General features: G+C 39.2%; 1 protein-coding gene across 1 annotated transcript; it reads right to left on the bottom strand.

The window, feature by feature from the left end:
* Positions 1-2,069: 2,069 nt before the first annotated feature.
* slc18a2 (solute carrier family 18 member 2) lies at positions 2,070-19,259 on the bottom strand. Its single transcript, XM_069658901.1, has 15 exons — positions 19,121-19,259; positions 15,528-15,864; positions 12,665-12,723; positions 12,479-12,562; positions 11,550-11,642; positions 11,145-11,234; positions 10,946-10,989; positions 8,897-8,957; positions 6,688-6,783; positions 5,732-5,810; positions 5,089-5,140; positions 4,636-4,699; positions 4,432-4,551; positions 4,101-4,234; positions 2,070-2,908 (listed from the first exon to the last, which is right to left on the bottom strand). The coding sequence occupies exons 1-15, from the start codon at positions 19,251-19,253 to the stop codon at positions 2,801-2,803; spliced, it is 1,554 nt and encodes a 517-aa protein (XP_069515002.1). The 5' UTR covers positions 19,254-19,259; the 3' UTR covers positions 2,070-2,800.
* Between the last annotated feature and the right edge of the window lie 1,199 nt (positions 19,260-20,458).

Genomic DNA, 20,458 nt, shown 5'->3' with positions numbered 1-20,458 from the left:
TAACATTTAGGGTAGCTTGGCACAGGAATAGGCGCTGGGGGTTTGCACAGCACATCAGGCATACTCAAAATCTCTTCTAAAATGTATAGTTGTCATTATAACACTTTGGTTCGTGTACAGGTAAAAAAAACGAGACATGACATTAGTGCCTGTACGCAGACTTTATGACATTTGGCAAAGGACAGACTAGCTCTTTCCAACTGCATACAGTCTTAATGTTAAGCTACCCATAAGCATTACCCATCGACACATGAGACTGATAACTTTTTCTTTTTAGTTTCGGGAAAAGCAAATAAACATGTTTCCTAAACGTTAACCTCTTCCTTTAATGCAGATTGGTCACACCAAATGTGAATGGACTGTTTACACCATAGACCGTATACAATGACCGCTCCCTAAAAGTGAAGCTAAAGCATCTCTATCGCCCCCCATAAAGCCCGCCTCCTCCATGTTTACAGATGGAACATGAGTCAAACTATAAAATCAAAATACACGTCGAATAAAGTTTTCTCAAACATGTTTAGTTTTAATAAGATATTTGATGCTATAAAAAGGGTCTAATGCCATTACTGGCAGCTCTGCCGACAAATATGGTAGTTGATCTGTTGGGGATTAGCAGAGTGGAGCAGGATCAGTGGGAGGAAACAATGACTACAGTCAATGAAGCTTGCCTATCTATGAATATCTGCTTAAGAACAGCACAAGAAGCTGTTCTGCTGTTTAATATGCCAACATGAGGGATCTTTGCAGTTTATCTGTAAGTTAAATGTATGTTTAGGTCAGAGGAAGAGGCGGTATATCAATACCGTGGCTCCACCAGCCCTTCTTTACTGAGCTTACTCCATCTCTGGCTCACAGTGAGCAAGATGGCAGCGTCTGCTGCGGGGGTATTTTGGCTTCACTTTTGTATAACGAGAGGAGATGGAGATGCTTCATCCATACAGTCATTGGTTTACAGTGACAAATAAAACTCCATCAGAAAAGCCTACACTTACAATATGTGACAACAAACCCTTTCCAAGGCTGACATTTTGACTGGTCATGGCTGAAGAAACACAGGTGTAAGTAATTAGATAATGATGGCTCAGGGCACAAACACATGGAGTGAGGAGAAAGACTTCCAAGAAATCCTGACACCTCCCCCAGCTGCCAGGGGGTGGATCCATCAAGCTGTCAATCAGTATGCAGTCTACAGCAGCTTCCATTGTTGCTACTATTTTGGCTTACGATACAAATCAGTGCAAGAGAAACATCTGATCAGAGTGTTGTAAAATAATAGCGTCCAATAAAAATAAGACAGATGTCACAAGTCACAGTTCATATCCGTATTTGAATTTTGCCTTGCACGCTATCTGCCCATCTCTTATAGCTGTTTTCCTGCCTCTCATAAGGGGTTTCATAAATATTAAGGGTGAACTACATTTCTTGCATTATAAATTCAGTACAGTGGTCCATCAGTAGGCTTCAAAAACAAAGAATTTAATCTCTCCACTGTGCTCTCATTTTAAAAAAATACTGATTTCAATGACAAGTTGATGCTCGTCTTTCCACTATTGCCAAATCAATGTCAACAATGAAACCCAATACTTCTCTCATTCACAATATATCAGGGGTTAAATTGGGCCAGGGTACAGGAAAATTAGCTGCTGATCACCTCCAATCATTTGAAGCGACATGTAACATTAAGCTAGCTTGCAAGTTCAAGCTAAACTAGCTAGAGGCAATCAAGCTAGCACATCTAGAGAAAACATAGGCAGCAAAAACATTGTTTGAGCAGAATTTCAGAACAACTCAAATTACAACCTGCCGATAGGTAATGCAGGTTAGTTTAGCTATAACATTTATCTATCCATTTATATATTGAAAAGGAACTAGCTTGCGGTTTTTGCCTAGCATAGAGGAAAAATGGCAACTTTTATTTCAACACCAGCAATAAAGTTGTCTGCACTATGAGCCTGTTTTAAGCCTTGGTTTTCCTGCCATTGAGAAAAAAAAAAAAAAAAAAAAAATGCCAATATTGGAAAATTTCAAGTATTATACTTTATTTAAAAAAAAACAATTGTACAGCGGCTTTTTAATTATTTCTCTCTCAGAAGTTGGAAATGGATTATGCAAAAAAAACAACATGTAGGTGCTGTTTTTATTAGGAGGATTTTATGTAGCTATAGTATGTTTTAGAATACATTCCTCATCCTTTTCTTAAGCAGCTTATCTGTATTGATTTTTTCTCGTAATTCCTCCAGACTAGTTGGGCTGGGGAAATCCTACATATGTACACTGTGTAATGATGCAATCAAGGACCATGGACCGGACCAACAATTCTTCCTGGATTTCAAACAAAACAGTTTCTTGACATACTGCACAATTACCCAATAAAATACCGACTTGCACACCAAGGTCTGGTAATAATACTCTGGACAGTATCATGGACATACAGTAGATAAACAAGAGACTTTTAATGGCTAACACATGAGTTAAGACAGATTTGTATTCAAAATAAACCAGCAAAGCGTAATTGTTGCTCAGCATCCTCCTGCTTCCAAAAGGTACTTTCTGACACATCTCTCTACTGAATAAGGCTGTTGGCTAAAAAAATATCTCTCACACAATGCGCTTGCAACCACAGATCAAGAACAACTTTGGTTTCCCCCAGAACAACCGCTAAGAGGACACTGAACAGTGAAGACTGACCGCAGGACATTCACATGGAAATATCTTGGCTGTTTTTTCCATCTGTGTTCCTTTTTTTGTACAACAAAATAGATCCTCTGAAGGGTTACCCTGCATGGCTGGTGTTCTGTTAATCATAATCGTCATACTCTGGATCCATGTCTTCACCCTGGTAGTACGTTCCCTGCGTGGAGTAGGACCTGGTCTTCATTGAACAGTTGGTGTCCATCAAAATGGCCTAAAAAACAGACAATTGATGGGAAATGTTTCTGCTGCATGTGTCAAAGTTCCCATAGTAAACAACCTGTCCGTCAATTCATTCCATTGTCCCTGAAAAGGATCTGAAATGGTTACATTGAGAATGACGTAGCTAAAAGAATTACATGTGCACTGAAGACGCTGCCTTCAGATAAAAATGTGGTCATGCATTAAATGTATCCCTTGTGATAACTAGGGATACACGCACAAACAGATATTAGGGCAAATTAAAGCCAGGGCTACACTGGTCTGTTTTGGCAGGGTAAAAAAGACAAATACTGATGCAATAAAAATGACAGCTGAGATTTATATTCACCCACAATGGTTGTGGGTGAATATAAACATAATGTAATGGAGTAGGGAGGTGAAGAATGACAGCAGATGATGCATAGAGATGAACAAACATATGGGGGTAGGCGGATGTAAGTGCAGGATGAGGAGGTTCAGCCACAGAGAATAGCATGCAGCCCATTGTTCCCCAGTGATGGTAAATCATAGTGTCTCTGCAAACATGTTTTTTTTATTTCTAATAAGACATGGTTTTAATGCTGTTGCACGTGTTCTGACGGAACGGAAACATTTTTATCTCCCAAGTTCCTGTTGGACGTTCTTGTGTCCTTCCTTCTTCCTGCTATCTGTCTGTTTGCCATTCTCCGCCTTTGTCTCTGTGTTTATCTTCCTCATTTTATCTTTCTCATTCTGATTCCAAGAGTCTGGTTTAGCTTGAGTTTCTGCCTGTTAAAATAAGCTTTTCTTTGCCATAGTGCTTGCTCCTGGTCGTATTGTTATGGTTCGGTAATTTTATCATAAAGAATACAGTCCAGAGGTGCTTTATATCTAAAGTGTCCAGACAATCCCTGTTATAATTGGCCGTTTTTTTAAACGATTCAATGATTGATTGGTACTTTCTGTACAATGTGAATGTGTTTAGAATGGATGGACAGTAAACTTTTTTTTCTGTGCAATTAGCATATATTATATATTTAACACAAACAGTGTAACGTGTTTTTTTTTGTCTATATGTTTTAGGTCTTATGTAACTACATTGACATTGACTGTTTTTACACACACAAAGCAATGCAAGAAAAAATGTGTTGAGAGTTGTGTTGCACTGTGTTCATGTAGAATCTTGACATGATTATGACTATGCTTAAGTGTGTTTTCAATCTTACAATTTTCTCTTCTTGTCCAGGTGGATTCCTGAGGAAGAGGCAGAGCGGAGCAAACAAAATGTCCACTATTCCAATTATGGTCATCAGCCAGGGGAAGCCGATATTCTCCGCTATAGATCCTCCGATAGATGGACCTATATCAGTAGAGAACAGAACCACATGAGTCATGACCGGAAAATAAAGACCTATCTTTTACTTAATTTTATGCTCATGTTATGTTTAAGTAAACATCAAAGGTTAGAGGCAGAATCTGGAAACAGAGATGGTGCATTAGATGTTTTACCAATCAACAATGGGGTTAAAAGTTTCTGTGTTTTGGGTTTCTGCTTACCTAAAGCAAATCCCATGCAGAAAGCCACATCAGCAATGGCATACACACTTCCATAAACTGACACGTGCCGCAGGTCTACGAGGTAACCCATTATAGGCATCATAGAGGAGTCCACCATGCCTGTAACACACAACAAACAATAACGATGTTAACTGCCCAATAGGGAACACATTATTAACACAGTGTTAAATTTAGTAGACTTACCTATCGCAAAACCAACCCCAAAGTTTGGAATTATCAGACCATAGATGTCTGTGGCAAATGGAACCTACAACAGACAGACCCATACCAGAAAATGTCTTAAACTTTGAATTTTTTAATGAACATTTTGCTTTATTCTTATCAATACGGTTGGCATGTACAAAATCTGGATGTTTTTACCCCAAAAAAACACTTGTTCCAATCCTGTCAATATTTTCTTCTGCGTGAAAACGAATTGGTTTTAACCACATTACAGCGCTTAAAAATCCACATTCAGTGGATCCAACGTATTGTTCCAGAGGCTGAGTGACGAGAAATATTCTGAGTAATAACTTTCTAGGATTCAACATTTCTGTTTCGTTTTAAACTCTTTATCAAGTCACGAGGGCTGATCAAATATCCCATTGGTGGCAAGTGAATTGACACTGGTGGTGGAGATGTCTTGCTCATACTTACACACAGTACACTGAGTCCCACCACGGTTATTCCAATGAGAGCACAAAGCCACCTGCAAATGAAAGAAGATAGGGTCAGTGTTATAAAACACCTTTACTAAACTTATTCTATTTAAGTGTTTTACTTATTTTTATTATAGTTCTGTATTCATTTTTTTGCACCAAAATATGCTCTATTATGTATTTTTCTCCACATTGGTACTTCTAAACTTACAATTACTCTCTTAACAGCAGCAACAGTATTAGTTACAGTAACAGTTGGCCTAATGTTAAACAGCAGTGGAAGTTGTTACACTGGCTGTATCAGAAGGAATAGAGACAGAGAAGTAGCACAAGCAGGGTTTAACCTGTAGAAGTAGTAATCGAAGTAGCATAATAAGCAGTGGTTATATTGAAAATACCATTTTAACATTAAAGAAGATTGGTATGCAAAAGTTCGCTTAAAGGCAATACTCTGAATGAACAAACCCAGTGGAAGACATACACGTACAGATATAATGGATGCTCTGTATCGTCAAAGCCTCAATAAAGCCAGCCTCTTAAACCCTAAAAACACTGAAAACTAATTTAGAGGAGCGGAAACAGATATCGCATCCACAGAGGGAGAGAGACAGAGAGCAGATAAGGATGATTTCCCTCCCTACCTCCCCATCTTGTGCGCCAACGTGCCAAAGATGTTGGTTCCAATAAGGTAGGAGATGGACGCTGGTAAGAAAGCGACGCCTGGGCCACAGACAGACACGGAGAGAGAGATGAGAGAGTGAAGGTGTGGGCAGATAAGCAGATCTCTATCAGTGCCTAATCACTGAGCTGCTGTACATCTTCCATTGTCTGTAATGAAGACTTGTGCTTTCCACCTGCCAGCATATGACACCCTAATATCCTGTTCCCCACTCACCCCTTTTTTATCTGACCTAGACTTCATATACGAGGGACTGGAGGGGAAAAAAACTAATAACAGTAAAGACTGAAAGATGCCTCTCTGAAGATATCCAAATATCCAGCATGATGGAGCAGTGACATTTTATCTGCGTAAAGTTACCCTGAAATGTGTATGTATATTAGTCGTCGTCTCTCAATCGGAAGGTTGGGGGTTCGATCCCTGACTGCTACAGTCACATGTCGAAGTGTCCTTGGGCAAGACACTGAACCCCAAATTGCTCCTAATGGCATAGGGTATGAATGGGCATAGGTGTGATTGGAGATTGGCACTTAGACCTTTGCCATCAGTGTGTGACTGTGAGTGTGAATGGGTGAATGTGACATGTAGCGTAAAAGTGGTTGCAAGACTAGAAAAGCGCTTTATGAGTACAGTCCATTTACCAAAAGACGTGGAGCAATGACTGACAATATTTTTTAAAGGATGAATCATCAACAAGCCTACCCTCAATAACAAAGAGCCAAAGTCAATTTGAATTCTAATTCTAAAATTCTAATTTGACTAACAATGGATGGATGTCTTTAACAGTGGCCTGTGCGACAATCATTAAAGAAAATTCATTGATTTCACCATGCAAAAGTCTGAAAAAAGGCTAAACACCATATGCATTTTTTTGACAATGAAACAATACATGTGTACTTAACAGAGATTTGTAAATACCTAGCTGCCATTTCCTTGCACACATGGTCTCCATCATCCAGATTGGCAGTGTTGGCTCCATCATGGCAATGGCCATATTTCCAAAACAAATGGCACCTGGGAAGGAAGATTGAGGATAAGTGGAAGCAGTGTCAATTAAGGTCTATTTTTGTTCTTTGGCTCTTGTGTGCTCCTCCTACCCCTCACTGCCTGTACAAAATACACGTACAAACATGCATTGCTCTCTTTGTTTCTGTGTTGTCAGAGTAATTTACATTTTGGGAGAGGCTTGTTCACGCTTAGATGTTATTTCCCTGCCACATATGTTTTTATAAGGACCATTTAGTCAACACATTCATTCGCTAGTCCCTGGTTATCTGAGACATAATCACGGTATTTGTCACTAGTCAGAATTGTGAGCTTCTGTAGAGAGAGTTTGAAGTCATTTTGTGCAACCTGGGTTAGGTGGGCTCCACCAGGGCTAGGTCTTTTTTCAATAGGTTGCTGTAGGAGCCCCACATGGACAGAATAATGTACGTATTTGTTATAAATGGATATACCACCTTGACAACAAACATGGGTACTGGATGGGTCCCAGGTGAGTACCATTCAACCCCATCTCCTTTGTGAGACCATTTAATATGCCCTTCAACAGCTAATCCTGGCTAACTATAGTGGGGCCTTCATGGAAACTGAAGAGAAAGTTGTGTAACTTAATGTAACATTATAAGGAATGTCTCCATGTCTTCTGGGATGGAGACGGGTTGGACTCATTCTTCCCTATGGGGCCCACTCATATTCAGCCCCCCCCAAAAGATAATGTAGGTTGACTACCATATGTACTTTACCACCGACAAGGAGGGTGAATAAAAGACTTGGAGTGTTGCCACTGATCACACTTCGCAAAAAGACGAAGACATACCTTATAAATCCCTCTGGGGAGAATTCAATTTTGTCACTCTGTTTTACACGAACAGGCCTAAAATACTGACATGTACAAAACAGGACTTATGCACATGCATCAATGTATGTCAGAGCAAAGGGGCTACCAAATAGTCAGCTGTTAGGGGCCTTAGGGGAAACTCAAGGCCACACTCTGCACAGAGTGATCTGTGCTGGCCACCCTCCAGGTAGCAAGCCAAGTCCCCCTGGTTAATGCCTCCCAAAAATGGCAATGGCAATAGAACTGAAACCAAGTGGAATTTAACCTTTTCTGTAAGTTATTTTTATGCACACGAACAAACACTCAAAACAAAACAACAGGACGAAGGATTCCTTACTTTTCTAGAATTGTCAAGTCTAAGAGTCTACTGACAAGCAAGGCAATCTTTAGGCCTATTGAGGGACTAATGGGCATATGGGGAACGATATAAAGAAATGAGACATTGAGAAACAAACACCAAGTTGAGCAACCGTGAGGCCCATTTTACAAGGTCTCCAGGGAAAGAACATCTTTTGATGTGGATGTTCTACTATGGAAAGTGATGATCATTGCCTGTGGCTGCAGCTACCCAACAACCCATTGGTGGAAACCCATGATAAAGGAGGCTGCAAAATTAATATGAAGGCCTTTTTAGGCTTTACTGACATGGGGAACCTATGAACAACAAGACGGTAAGAAGGACTGCAACTACTGTGGTTGCACAAGAGGGAAGGGAGGCCATTGAGGATAACTTTCTGTTGGCTTCAAAGATGTTCTGGCCAGCCCTTATAATAGTTGGGAATGGCAGACACAACGTAACACACATTTTTTGTTGTTAGAAGAACTTTGGACTTCCGTCATGGGCATAATGCCAGTTTGTTGACTTTAGAATTATGTCCTGGCCTGGCCTGTCGGGCATCTGATTAAGATGATCCCTGGATGACCAACTGTTGAAGTTTTCTAGGCACGTCCAATATGTTTCAAGTCGATGGGAGCAGAGAGCAAGCTGGAGGGATGATATGTATCACCTGGACAGGGAACCCCTTTAAGATCCCACAGGAATAGCTTGAGGAAGTAGCTTGTGAGAGAGGTGTCTCACCCGGACCCATAAAGGCAGAAGAAGTACTACACTGCAGTGACCGTCATGTGTGACAAACAACATTATTACTACAAAGACCAGCCATTAAACAAGATCATGCTCTTTTCTTTTCCCAGCACCTTAATAAAAGGCAATATCCCACAGATGCTTCTCCAGAGTGGGGGCCATCTGGTTCCTTCACATCATGTGTGCTCTTATCATTTTCTTACCTGCTGCGATAAGAATGTATGGATCCTTCATTAGTGTCAACAGTGGGGTCCCTTTCTGAGTCTGTGAAGGATAAAGGCAATACATTCTATGTCAAATGTGATTAAGCATATACAATACCTCTCAAACAAATCCCTTACTTGTAAAAGACAGTGACAAATCTCAGCAGAATCTGCAGTAGGAAAGTGCATATTTTTTGTGTTGCAGACTTCATAGGTAATATTCCAACAATATTTAATGTAAAACTACTGGATAGGCAAACTGTCCAATTTCAATATATTTCCTTTCAAGTTGGCAGCTATACAAGGCAAAGTTAGCTAAAATAATTATGAAATGCATGACAACTGGCTAACAGAACAAATGATCAAATGCGTGAACATATCTTATAAATATCTCTGCCATTAAACAATTTGCATCCAATTTGTAGGATAGAAAAAGTCAGAAACATTACATCTGGGATTTTCCTTGTTCAATTCTACACCCTTCCTCCAAGTTTCACTAAAGGCAGGCCAGTACCTTGATCCTGCTGTCAAACAAGCACATTGACAAATGGCACCAAAAACATGTCTTGTTTGCAGAGGTAATATCACAATGTGGGCCCAATGCTGCTTGTCTATAACTAAAAGGGACTATTTTGTCTTGCTGCAAGTCTCAGTGGAGCCTTGTTAAAATGTCTAAAGATGCCCTTTGACATTGTTCAGAATAGATGAGGTGAAGGATACTGAAAAGGTGAAAAACTCTGCTAACGACCATAAACAGATTCTCTGGGTGGCTTTGTTTCCATTAGCAGCCCTGTTTGCGTGTTCTGCTATTATATCAGATCATGCGTCATCCTGAGAAAAAAGCAACAGAACATTCTTTCTGTTTTTTCTGAAGGAGTCATTGATGTTCAAAAATGTGAGATGACCTCTGTCAAGCACTCTTCACTCTCTTTAAGCCTCAAAGCCTCATGTATTTACCTACTACAACTATCTTACTACCACAGTTACAGACACATGTATGTTTACATTAAATTTTTCAATAATGACAATTTAAATTATATGGGAAATTTCTGAAGGGAAAAAAATCGCTAAGTAACATGGGTGTCACAAAGGAGATTTTAAAGATTTGAAATGATACATACATGTCAAACAAATAAAAATCTCAAAATCTTGGATCCACATTAAATCACACATGTCCATTAGACACTTGACAACCCGTCAGCTATAGTCAGGGCTTCTGAAGTAGCCAGCAGTTAGCAATAAAGGACATCGGCTCGGGAGTTGAGAGACAACGTCAAAGCGAGTAAGAGCCAAATGGTCGTCAGATGACAGCCGACTTGTTCACATATTGCATTGCAGCTGATTGTGTTCCGCCTCTTTTGCTCGGACTGTTTTCAGGCATACAGCCAATGCTCGCTGAAAACCTAGTGGACTATATTACTGGGAAAAACCAGAATGCCTCTTACACCCAAAATCGTGTCACTTGCCTACAGATATCTGCATTTATATCTGCATGTACAAAACATAAACAATATACCACAAGTCTGAACTCAATACTGATTTGTCTGTATGTAAATCAATCAATCAATCAATAACTTGTTATTAAGGCTGATATTAGACAATGGGCCATGTGTTGCTTGCGGCTCTTTCTGACAGAGCCTGTCACTTTGCTAGCAGTTAGCTGTCATGTCAAAGAAAAAGCCTGTCTCTTTAAAGAGCTTCAGGGGGCTTACTACTTCCTTTACAGACCTGACAACAAAGATCCCTCCTTCATGGCTTCATTAGTACACAGTGCAACTGTTGATGTGAATTTTCTTGCATACTACTGGACCCATACTAATATATTTTGTGCACATGTATTGCCTGTACACTCAACAACCTGTTTTCATTTTGGTGATTTACTACTGTGGTGATTCTTTAAATATAGTCGCTGATTCTCATCCACTAAAGTGAGTCGGTATAAGATTTTTTTTTAAATCCCTGTTTTTTTTATCTTCTGCAGCTGTAAAGGTCATCTTAATGAAGTGGGATAATCTTCAGGAAATGAATCATCAAGGCAAACAAACTCACCTCTGGTTCCACCTTGGTGGGCTGAAGAACAAAGAGCTGCAGAGCTGCAGAGACACACAGTGAATCAATGAAATATACGCCTCTGATATGTTAAAGAAAACATCTTATTTAAAGATTTTTAAAAATATGTTTGATAATATTAGCCACAGGCATCATTCTAACAATGCTTGTTTGGGTGTAAGAAACATTTTAACTGTACCTCCGTCAAACAAAGCCAGGAAAGCCAGAATCAGAAAAGGTGCTGTCTTCCCAACAAACTCGTACATCACACTGCCGAACGGAGGTCCGACTGTGGACGAGACACTGGATGGTCAGTTGTTGAGACATTTTTTTGTGTCAAGTCAGTTTTGTTTAGAAATTAGATAATGGCATGAAATGTATTCTAAGACCATGGAATGCATGTATTTGTGTTCTAACGAGACACTGTATGTTGGCAATGTAATGGTTATTACCATATATGGCTGGATTGGACAGTGATGGCTGCAGTCTTTTTTTTTATTAACATTCGATTTTGATTTCTGTAGTTTCATTTACTTCCAAAAATATATTTAAAAAATCTTAGCTGAACCAAATAGCTGAACAAGGACTGTTTAAATACACATACCTAACACTCCCAATGCCAGGCCTCCCAGGGCGATCCCTATGGCGTGACCTCTCTCCTCATCATCGGTGTACACACTAGCAAGCATTCCCATTCCTGAAAACACAGAGATTGTAAAATTAGTAATTGTACAATAAGATCATGTCATTAATGTGACAGACACAACATACATAAGCTTATACTGACATGAATGAGAGGTGGGCTTCTTAGTCACTGCTGCGTTATTACCTCCACTAACAAGGTAATTTTTTGTGTGCTTCTGTTTTTTCTTTTTGTCATTTGTCAGCAGAAAAAAGTGGAAAACCTTAATGCTGCTGCAGTAACGCCTACCTCGTCAAATATGAGCTGACATTTACCAAACAAGGGTTTTGTTAAGCATGTTGTTTATTTCATAACCAATATGTAACAAAGAAGAATGATGACTTTTTCAAATTCATTGAAAACTTGAGGCGTATGGATTGTATCTAACTAATATAACCTTAGGCTAAAACATTTTCTAAATGCACTTATGCAACAATACTAGAATTAGCATTTCTTTAACACCTAACTCTCATAACAACGCTTAAAGGACATTAAGGTTTTTCTTTCTTCGTTCTTCAGCAAAGTTCTTTATCTTACAAAGAACAGTGCGATAAAGTCTCATTCCTGTGTGACAAAGAAACCGTCTCCCTCTCCCGTAGGCCTATTTTTAAACAAATTAGCTGCATCAAGGCAAGTCACTCATGGGGACCCCAAACCCTGTCCATGGACTGGCAGGACTGTTCCCATCTTGTCTCCATCACCAATTTAAATTAAACGGCTCAAACTATTATACGAGAGGCAATAATCATTCAAGGTTGTGAATTATTCTGATGTATTTAAATAAGCTAAATAGTGGTTCAATATGCCGGCTAGATGTAAGCATCATGTGAATAAGGAGAAGGAGGCCTTACCAGCCACAGAGGAGCAGGAGGAGCCCACACCTTGAAGCGATCTGGCCAGAAACAGCAGAGCGTAGCTCGATGAGAAGGCGAACACTTCACAACAATGAGAACAGCAGAAATATAGAAAATAGAACATCAGGCACGATGCAAGAATCCAGTTTTTTTCATAATGAAGAGATGCTCGCTGGAACTTACTGATGGTAGAGATGAACATGATACAGAAGCCAACGAAGATGGGAAGCTGGTATCCTATTCTAAAGGGACGAAGAGAGAAAAGCAGATTTTAGTTTGATACGTTTGACACGTCTACACAAATACACATGAAATAAATGACTTAATTTAAAGTAGAAATTATTTATTAAATTGAATTATCATTATTTTCAAAATGTCCTGTCTTTCTAAAACAGTGAGATCAACAGGATTCAATGTTAGAAGCTGCAGAGGACTACTCATCTGTTGGAAAACACTTCACCCAGTGAATTGGGCATATGTGTAAGAATAACATGAATGCAATCCGTGCTCACATTGTTGCTGTGGTAACTGGGACAGGTATGGATGATATAGATTGTCGCTAACTGTGACGATGTTAAAATAAAAAGCACAACTATGTAATAAAAAGTCTTCACTTGAAATCCAACATGATAAAGACATTTGTAGATATTCTGCATGTTCATAACATATTCTTGCCACTTACAATTGTTAGCCTGACATTTTAACCAAAACACAGGAGGAGGATGACAACATCTTTTTCATTAAAAGGCTAAAAGCTGCCATGCAGATAAGAGCTGTTGTATTCCCCTGTAGATACCTGACATGCTTGACTTCCCTTGTATTGTCCTCTGTCAGAGAGGAAGGTGACTAAGAAGCAGTAATGGGAGTGTGTTCTTCGCCTCAATTACAGCATATCTGAATGCTCAGCTGAGACACTAAATATTGGTTCTGAGGTGAGAGCCAGTTATGTTGGAGCATTCACACTTCTCCCTTTCCCCTTAACACACATACGTCATATTCTAAAGGCTCAGACTCTGGCTGTGTTCAGGTACGTTTCTATTTTCAGTTTTTCCTTTGACCATTATTCTAATGATTAGTTCGCCTCTAAGAAACAAGGTGCCAATCAACCTGCAGAAAAATAAAGGTCACAGTTAAACCTAACTTTAAAAAAAGTATATAAAAAGAAGCAGAGAATTAAATTTACATATATATTTATATAATTTGAAAATGGTTGTGTCACTCAAAGTGCTCCATCTCAAATATATGTGAGGGTTGGATCTTGGCCAGAACTAGATTTAAAATATATAATATTGAACTTTCAGCTTTTACTGTCTCATAATGTACCATTTTTATTTCACACGCTTTCAAGAAAAATCTTTGCTTTTGGCAAATGTAGTTCAAAAATAGACTCAATACAGTAGTATGGGACTACAACTACCAAGCTGTGAACACATCCTCAGACTTATTATTTCAAAGTTGTGAAGTTTGTGGCCACCTAAAAAAAGAAAGTCCACGTTTTACTGTTCTTTTACATCTGTTTTGGTCTCCCTATACAAATATAACCACATATACTATACATCTATTATCTAACTAAAGGCTACTCTAGCTACTTACCTGGGTTTTTTTTTACTCTAGGGCTCATGCTGACAAGGGATAACTTTAACATTATATGAAGATTATTAAAATAAAAGTACTGATTAATTAGTGCAGCTTTAAGATGTAGTACCACCACATGCTGCTGCTTTCTTCTTAGTCTTAGTACCTAAATAAATTCATTTTTTTCATCTCAAAAGCTAATTCCATTTTTCCTGCTGCCTCAGGGTCGATCATGAGCAGAGTCTTTTTCCTAAATGGACTGTGAGGCTTTAAAACAAATATATTTTGTGTCACACCCAAAGCACGTTGATGTGCTGGTTGAAATTTGAATAGCTCTTCCACTGTGCAGCTACCCATGCATGAAAACAAACATATGCACACGCACACACATACAAACACACATAATCAGGAACTCCGCTCTGTTTGAGTCAGTTGGTTTAGATCGGTTGTATCTGACTCGACATTACACCCTGAAAATCGCATTAAACTGACATGTTTGCCATACGCAGCATTTGATTTGACTACTCACAACATGAAAAAGGAGTCTGTTGCTGCTCTTTCTCCAATTTGTGTTGGATGTTGTCTTAGATAAGAGACAAAATGTTATTCTGTATTGACCTGGCTGGCTCTCATAACACAACAGGATATATTGGCCCTGGGCGAGCAGGAAGCCTCTGTTGCACTGAGAGAAAAGCTGTCACACTGCGACATTGCACTCTTCTTCTTCATCTTCTTCTGTCCTTTGTCATTCAGCTTTTAGTCATTTCCTCTCATGTATACTATGTGGAAAAAAACACATACCAGGTGAGCACCTATCTGAATCTCGTGCTGTGTTTTAAACACACCAGAAAGCAGAAGTCAGATTCCTTACTGATAAATATTTTTATCTCTGGAAGCGTTTTCACATTTTCACAATACAAACATGTTTGCACTTTTAAATAACGTGTGGGAAATGATCAGCTGTATAGCTTTTATATATGGAGGCTACACTTATGTGGCTAACCTTTGAGCAAATATCTTTCTTTGTACGGTAGCATTATGCTATAACAACATGACAATGCTAGTTCTAGTAAAACTACTTAAAGGAATGAACAGATATGTTGTGAATCTGTATGCACATTAAGCCCAAAGACCATCTTTTATATCAGAGATGGTAATTTGACCACTTAAAGTTGATAGCTTTCCACTTTCATGAGATGGATGTTACATTTTCAAGGGTGGAATTTGAAATAGACAATGTTCCTTATTCAGACTAGAAGCTTTATTTTTAGGTTGAATGTTGAATTAAGAGAACATGAAGCGAAAGCATGTATGTTGCTTTTTTCAGCTACTTGTCTACACAAAGCCAATTATAGTAAATAATAATGTTCAGGTTGCCTGTGAATATCAGTAGTCAGATTACTCTTTCAATTGTAAATGCTACATCACTAATGTCTCCACACAGAGACACAAAGACATGAAAACAACGCACCTGTTAGTGAGTGGCCCTATGAAGGGGTTAGTAATCAGCTGTACAGTGGCCTTGGAGGCAAACAGCATTCCCACTTTGACATTCTCATTGAGCAGCATGCTGGTGGAGCGGGGGCAGTCGGAGGAGTTCTGAGGCGGAGCTGCAGCGGTGGGGGCTGCGGGGATCAGATGAGCAGAACTGGTGGTGGCGTTGGAGCTGGAAGACCTCACAGTGTTGTCGTATAAAGACACGATGCTGTTGAAGGACCCTGCAGGACCCGGCTGTGAAACTGTGTTGTTCTTCAACGCCGCTTCTGTTGACTCATCCAGGTTGTACAGGTAGCTGGGAATGATGGGAACTGCAGGGCATAAAGAGGCGAGAGGAGATGGATGAAATGAAATATGACATGACCACTGACTGATGCTCACTGGCATGTTGCTAATCCACATGTCACTGCAACATATGTCAGCAGAGAACATGGAAGGTTCATGGATGATTCATGAGCACAAGCCCAAAGAAATCTTGAAAAGGCCAACGTTTCTTTAAAAAATGTTCAAGCGTGGTTGACTACATTCAGATATCAGCCTTCTACCCATGCCTCATAAAATGGAAGTAAATGGAATTTATTTTTGGCACCGACAGCACTGAATATTTACATTTAAATCTCTTTCTTTACTTTGTTATAGCTGGCTGGAGAGGTTTCAGAAGTTTCGGTTTAATTGTGTGATGTTTAGAGAACAATGCAGAAACCCATTTGATGGATGCACATAGTGCAAAAAGCATTCTGCTTTAAAGCTAGGGTAGACAATTTATTATCTGCCCGATAGAAACACATTGCTGTCAAGGGCTCTAATAAGTCATTTGGATCAATACATCTGTGCTGAATGAAATGATTGGGGGGCTCACCTGTCTCTCTATGTACCTACCCGTGAACATGCCTTGCACTCATTGCTCATTCACAAGCTAAAGCTAGCAAGATAATGGCGCAAGAATGGCAGAGAAAGACAGTTTAATACTGTGAGTGTCCGCATTAATCTCTAAGCTCTATGTTCTCTGCACCACACATGAGGCAGTGCACGTTCACATGTTTAGGGGGAGTGGCACAACATTTATTTCCTTTTGGAGACGTGCAGAATGTAGCTCACTGTTGCTGCTTTCTCCAAAGAACGCGTTGTGTCATTGAGGCTGAAAACTCAGCGTTTCAGAGCACGATATGCTAATATTATACATTTGGAGTGCAAAAACTCGCAGTCATTTGATAAATTCTGGTATTCAGTATGTTTATTAGATTAGATAGTGTTTTTTGGCTGTTTTGATTCCCCAAATTATGAAGGTCAAAAGTAGCTCGTAACAACGTCCAACAAAGCTACAGATGTGGTTCATGGCCAGCATCTAAGACACCAAGACCAGGACATTCTTATAAAGCTGAATAAGGAGGGAGGGACAATAAATGTAGCTCTGCATATGACATGACACAGGCAGGCAGAAAAACGCCCTGAAGCTTCTGGTCACAGAAAAAAAAAAGGAAAATGCATGCAGACATTTATACAGCAAGTGACTCATACGCAGACATTACAGGTCGAGAGAGGAACTTCTGAAAAATGTATCTGGTTATATTCATGTCAAAAAAATGATTCGTCTATGTTCTAGAAATAAATTCTGTTTTCTCACATGACAGAATGAGAATACATATGAACATAATCTTTTGTCCATCTGACGATAGAAGCATGCAGATTTGCAGAGAATCAATCTAAACTAGAGTAAAGAACAATGTTTGATGTTTCAGTGTCCTGGAGGACCAACGCTTTCCTTAACTGTGGCCGTCTTGCTTCATAAATCTTTGTCTTTCAGATATCAGTCTGCGCGAATGGTAAGTTAAACAGTATGATAGATTTTTAATAACAGATAAAATAATTTGCAACAAAGAGAAGAACAATATCCATGATAAACCAAACGGTTCTTTATTTTTACATTTCACAATGTTTACGAAAGACGGACAGAAGAAAGGAATCAACATGAAGGCGTTTTGGCCTTTTAGTTCCTGTTGATGATAACTGATATATACTCACAGATGGAATCTGAAATATGAGCAACAAATAACCATACAATCATTAAATATCATTTATCATTGTGACACTGGACATGACATATCATGTACGTTATTGGATACAGCAGTGGTTGCACGTTGATTGCAATGACTCAATCTAATTTTCTGTTTATGGGTTATTTTCATTCATTGCTTTTTTGTTGTTGTTGTTTTTAATTTCTGCATGAAGTGCCACAGTTTGCTTCGTATTATTGGATTAGCTTGGTTTGCCGCGATTCAAAACAGGCTCTTGTCTGTATAAAAGTGGATGAGAGTTGTTTCATCAGTCAGAAAAAGATCCAGAAATTGTTCTTGCAGCCAGAGAAAAGCAAAGAGCCGGATGTCTGCGTGTAACAGAGGTGTGCGGTGAATGGTGACATGTTGGACAACGTGACCAGCAAAGATTTTTTTCCTGATTGCACAGCAGATGTATCAAACACTGAAACACATTTTGTAGGAGTGTTTAAGTAAGTCACTTAGAATTCGTCAAACTGTGCCCTTTAATTTTTACTACACAAATCTAAAAATTCAGCCAGGAATAATATTGTTCGACAATTTCTAATGGGGATTGAGGGAAATAATAGATGAAGATTTTTATAAAAACGGTATTTTAATGGAATGAGAGGTTTTAAAGGGTAACAAGTTAACTAAATGACAAACATCCTCTTTAAACAGATTAAATTGTGCAAATAATCTATTAAAAACCACTTAATAAATTACATTATCATTTTTACCCTTTAACAGAAATGTAAGGCCTATTAGATACTGAAAATACATTCCTTTAAGATCATAATTTAGCCTCTGAACACAAAAAAAACACCCCAACAACACCTTAAATGTTACAAATTATAGGCCTGTGTAAGTGAATGAGAAAGTCATGCATCCCTTAAAATCTACTTAACCTGTGAGTTAAGGGGTCTCCAGAGACCTCTGTTTTAGATGAAGGTGTAAGGTGCGTATTGAGAACATCGAAGGCATTTTAAGGGATTGTTGCTTTTCTGTGCTTTGAAAATGACGGGAGATGATAATCATCGCTGATACACGAGGAAAATAAAATAAAGTAAACTTCATCAACTGTTTACTGCAGTGACAGAGCTTTCATTATTGTATCAAGGGAATTTTTATACAATCTATTTGCGAGCGTCGATACAAATTATTCTAATGGACATCAATGTCAAGCGGATGTTGTTAGATTTAAAAAGCTAAGCCTAACAAATTAAAAGTCCATCTTTTTTTCCCCAGATTGGTGACTTGTCACTTGCGCTAGGCATTATATTTTAGCCTATTTTAATTGGCGATATTTTAATTGGCTGTATTTGACATACGGACCACAGCATTGTGTCCTATTAGGCGGATTTGGTCGACATAGAGCAGTGAGGGCGTCATGCAGTCCCGGGCGAAAGACTGCGCTGTATTTGCAGGCATATTTGCACATTTTAACAGACTTGGTGAACTGGACTACCTGTTGCGCAAAAAAAAAACTTTGCGAATGCATAAGTGTAAGTGAGAAAGACATGAGGGCACCTACCCACTACAGTCAGCAGCATGTTATCCAGCAGCAGAGCGACAAAAACGATGAAGAGAATCAGTTTCCTCGACTGTCTCTCCTCTCTGAGCCAGTTCAAAAAATTACACTGCCGAAGCGCATCCAGTCCCCCCATGGCGTTAGTTCCCAAAAGAGCAAGACAGGAGAAAACAGACGGAAGAAAAGTCCTCCTGGGGAGAGAGAAAACACAAGTAGCAGTGGTGAGTCAGGGACTTTAGAGAAAACCTTCCAGTCTGTATTAAACACTTGACAAGGTAGAAATAGTAAGCGCTGCAGAAATCTTACCTCAGACGCACAGGGGCCAGCAGCAGCAGCAGCAGCTGTGCAGGGAGGAGGAGATGCTGCCTTTACTGACTGGACCCGCTGCTGACGTCATTCAACCTTTATGTGTAGGTTCCTGTCAGACCTACCGTCAAACATTCAAACCAGAACCACTGAATTAGATAAAATGGGATAACAGATGACACACGCTGGCCTCATGCGACCTAAGAGGTTGAGTCAACTGACCTTTAAATCTTTAATATTAGTCATATTTATATTACTATTATTGGAACTGCTACTAAAGTCTGTACTATGTGTTTTTTGTTGCAGTCTGTACGTCTTCATCTATCCCATTTTATCCACCCACTGTTCATTGTTCACTGGATTCATGTTGGATCTGTAAATAATATAACAAACAGTACGGTCTAGACCTGCTATATATGTAAAGTGTCCTTGGATCTTTGTTGTGATTTGGCTCTATATAAATAAATATTGATTGATTGACTGATTGACTGACTGATTGATTGATTGATTGATTGATGCTTGTATTCCAAAACAACATGACAGGGCCATGTTCAGTTAAAAGACTCGTCATCGTCGGCTTTGTGTGCGTTTCACTTTTTCCTGCAGTAAGCAGGCGCATCACTGTTTAAACACACTCCAGTACTTACACTAGTGGTATATCACCATCATCATCATCAATCATGACCGTGTGACGTGGTGCAGCTGCCAACTTTCTGCAGGTCAGTTCTGGTTCAAACTGTGTCCCTCAGTTAAGTTTCAAACTACACTCAGTTCAGCTCTTTTAATGGCCTCTAACCTTTCTCTTTTAGCATTGCTTGCAGATGCAGTTGATAAGAGAAGACTATACATTATGAGATGAAGAAATCCAGTGGTTAATATAGAATATGTGAGGGTTTCCATCTTGTGATTAGGATTATTTTGGCTGCAGCTAAGCCAGCAAAAACCTTAATGGTTTAATTGATTGAGGGAAGAATCATCACCCAGTAACAAATGTTTGGGAGGATTTCCTAACACTAGCTCGGGCAACATACTTGC

Source organism: Semicossyphus pulcher, unplaced genomic scaffold (genome assembly GCF_022749685.1).
Source record: "Semicossyphus pulcher isolate SPU_LCO1_2020_fin unplaced genomic scaffold, fSemPul1.0.p SCAF_12, whole genome shotgun sequence".
Lineage (NCBI taxonomy): Eukaryota > Metazoa > Chordata > Actinopteri > Labriformes > Labridae > Semicossyphus > Semicossyphus pulcher.
The sequence above is the reverse complement of the archived record's forward strand: the minus strand, read 5'-3'. Positions and strand labels throughout refer to the sequence as shown.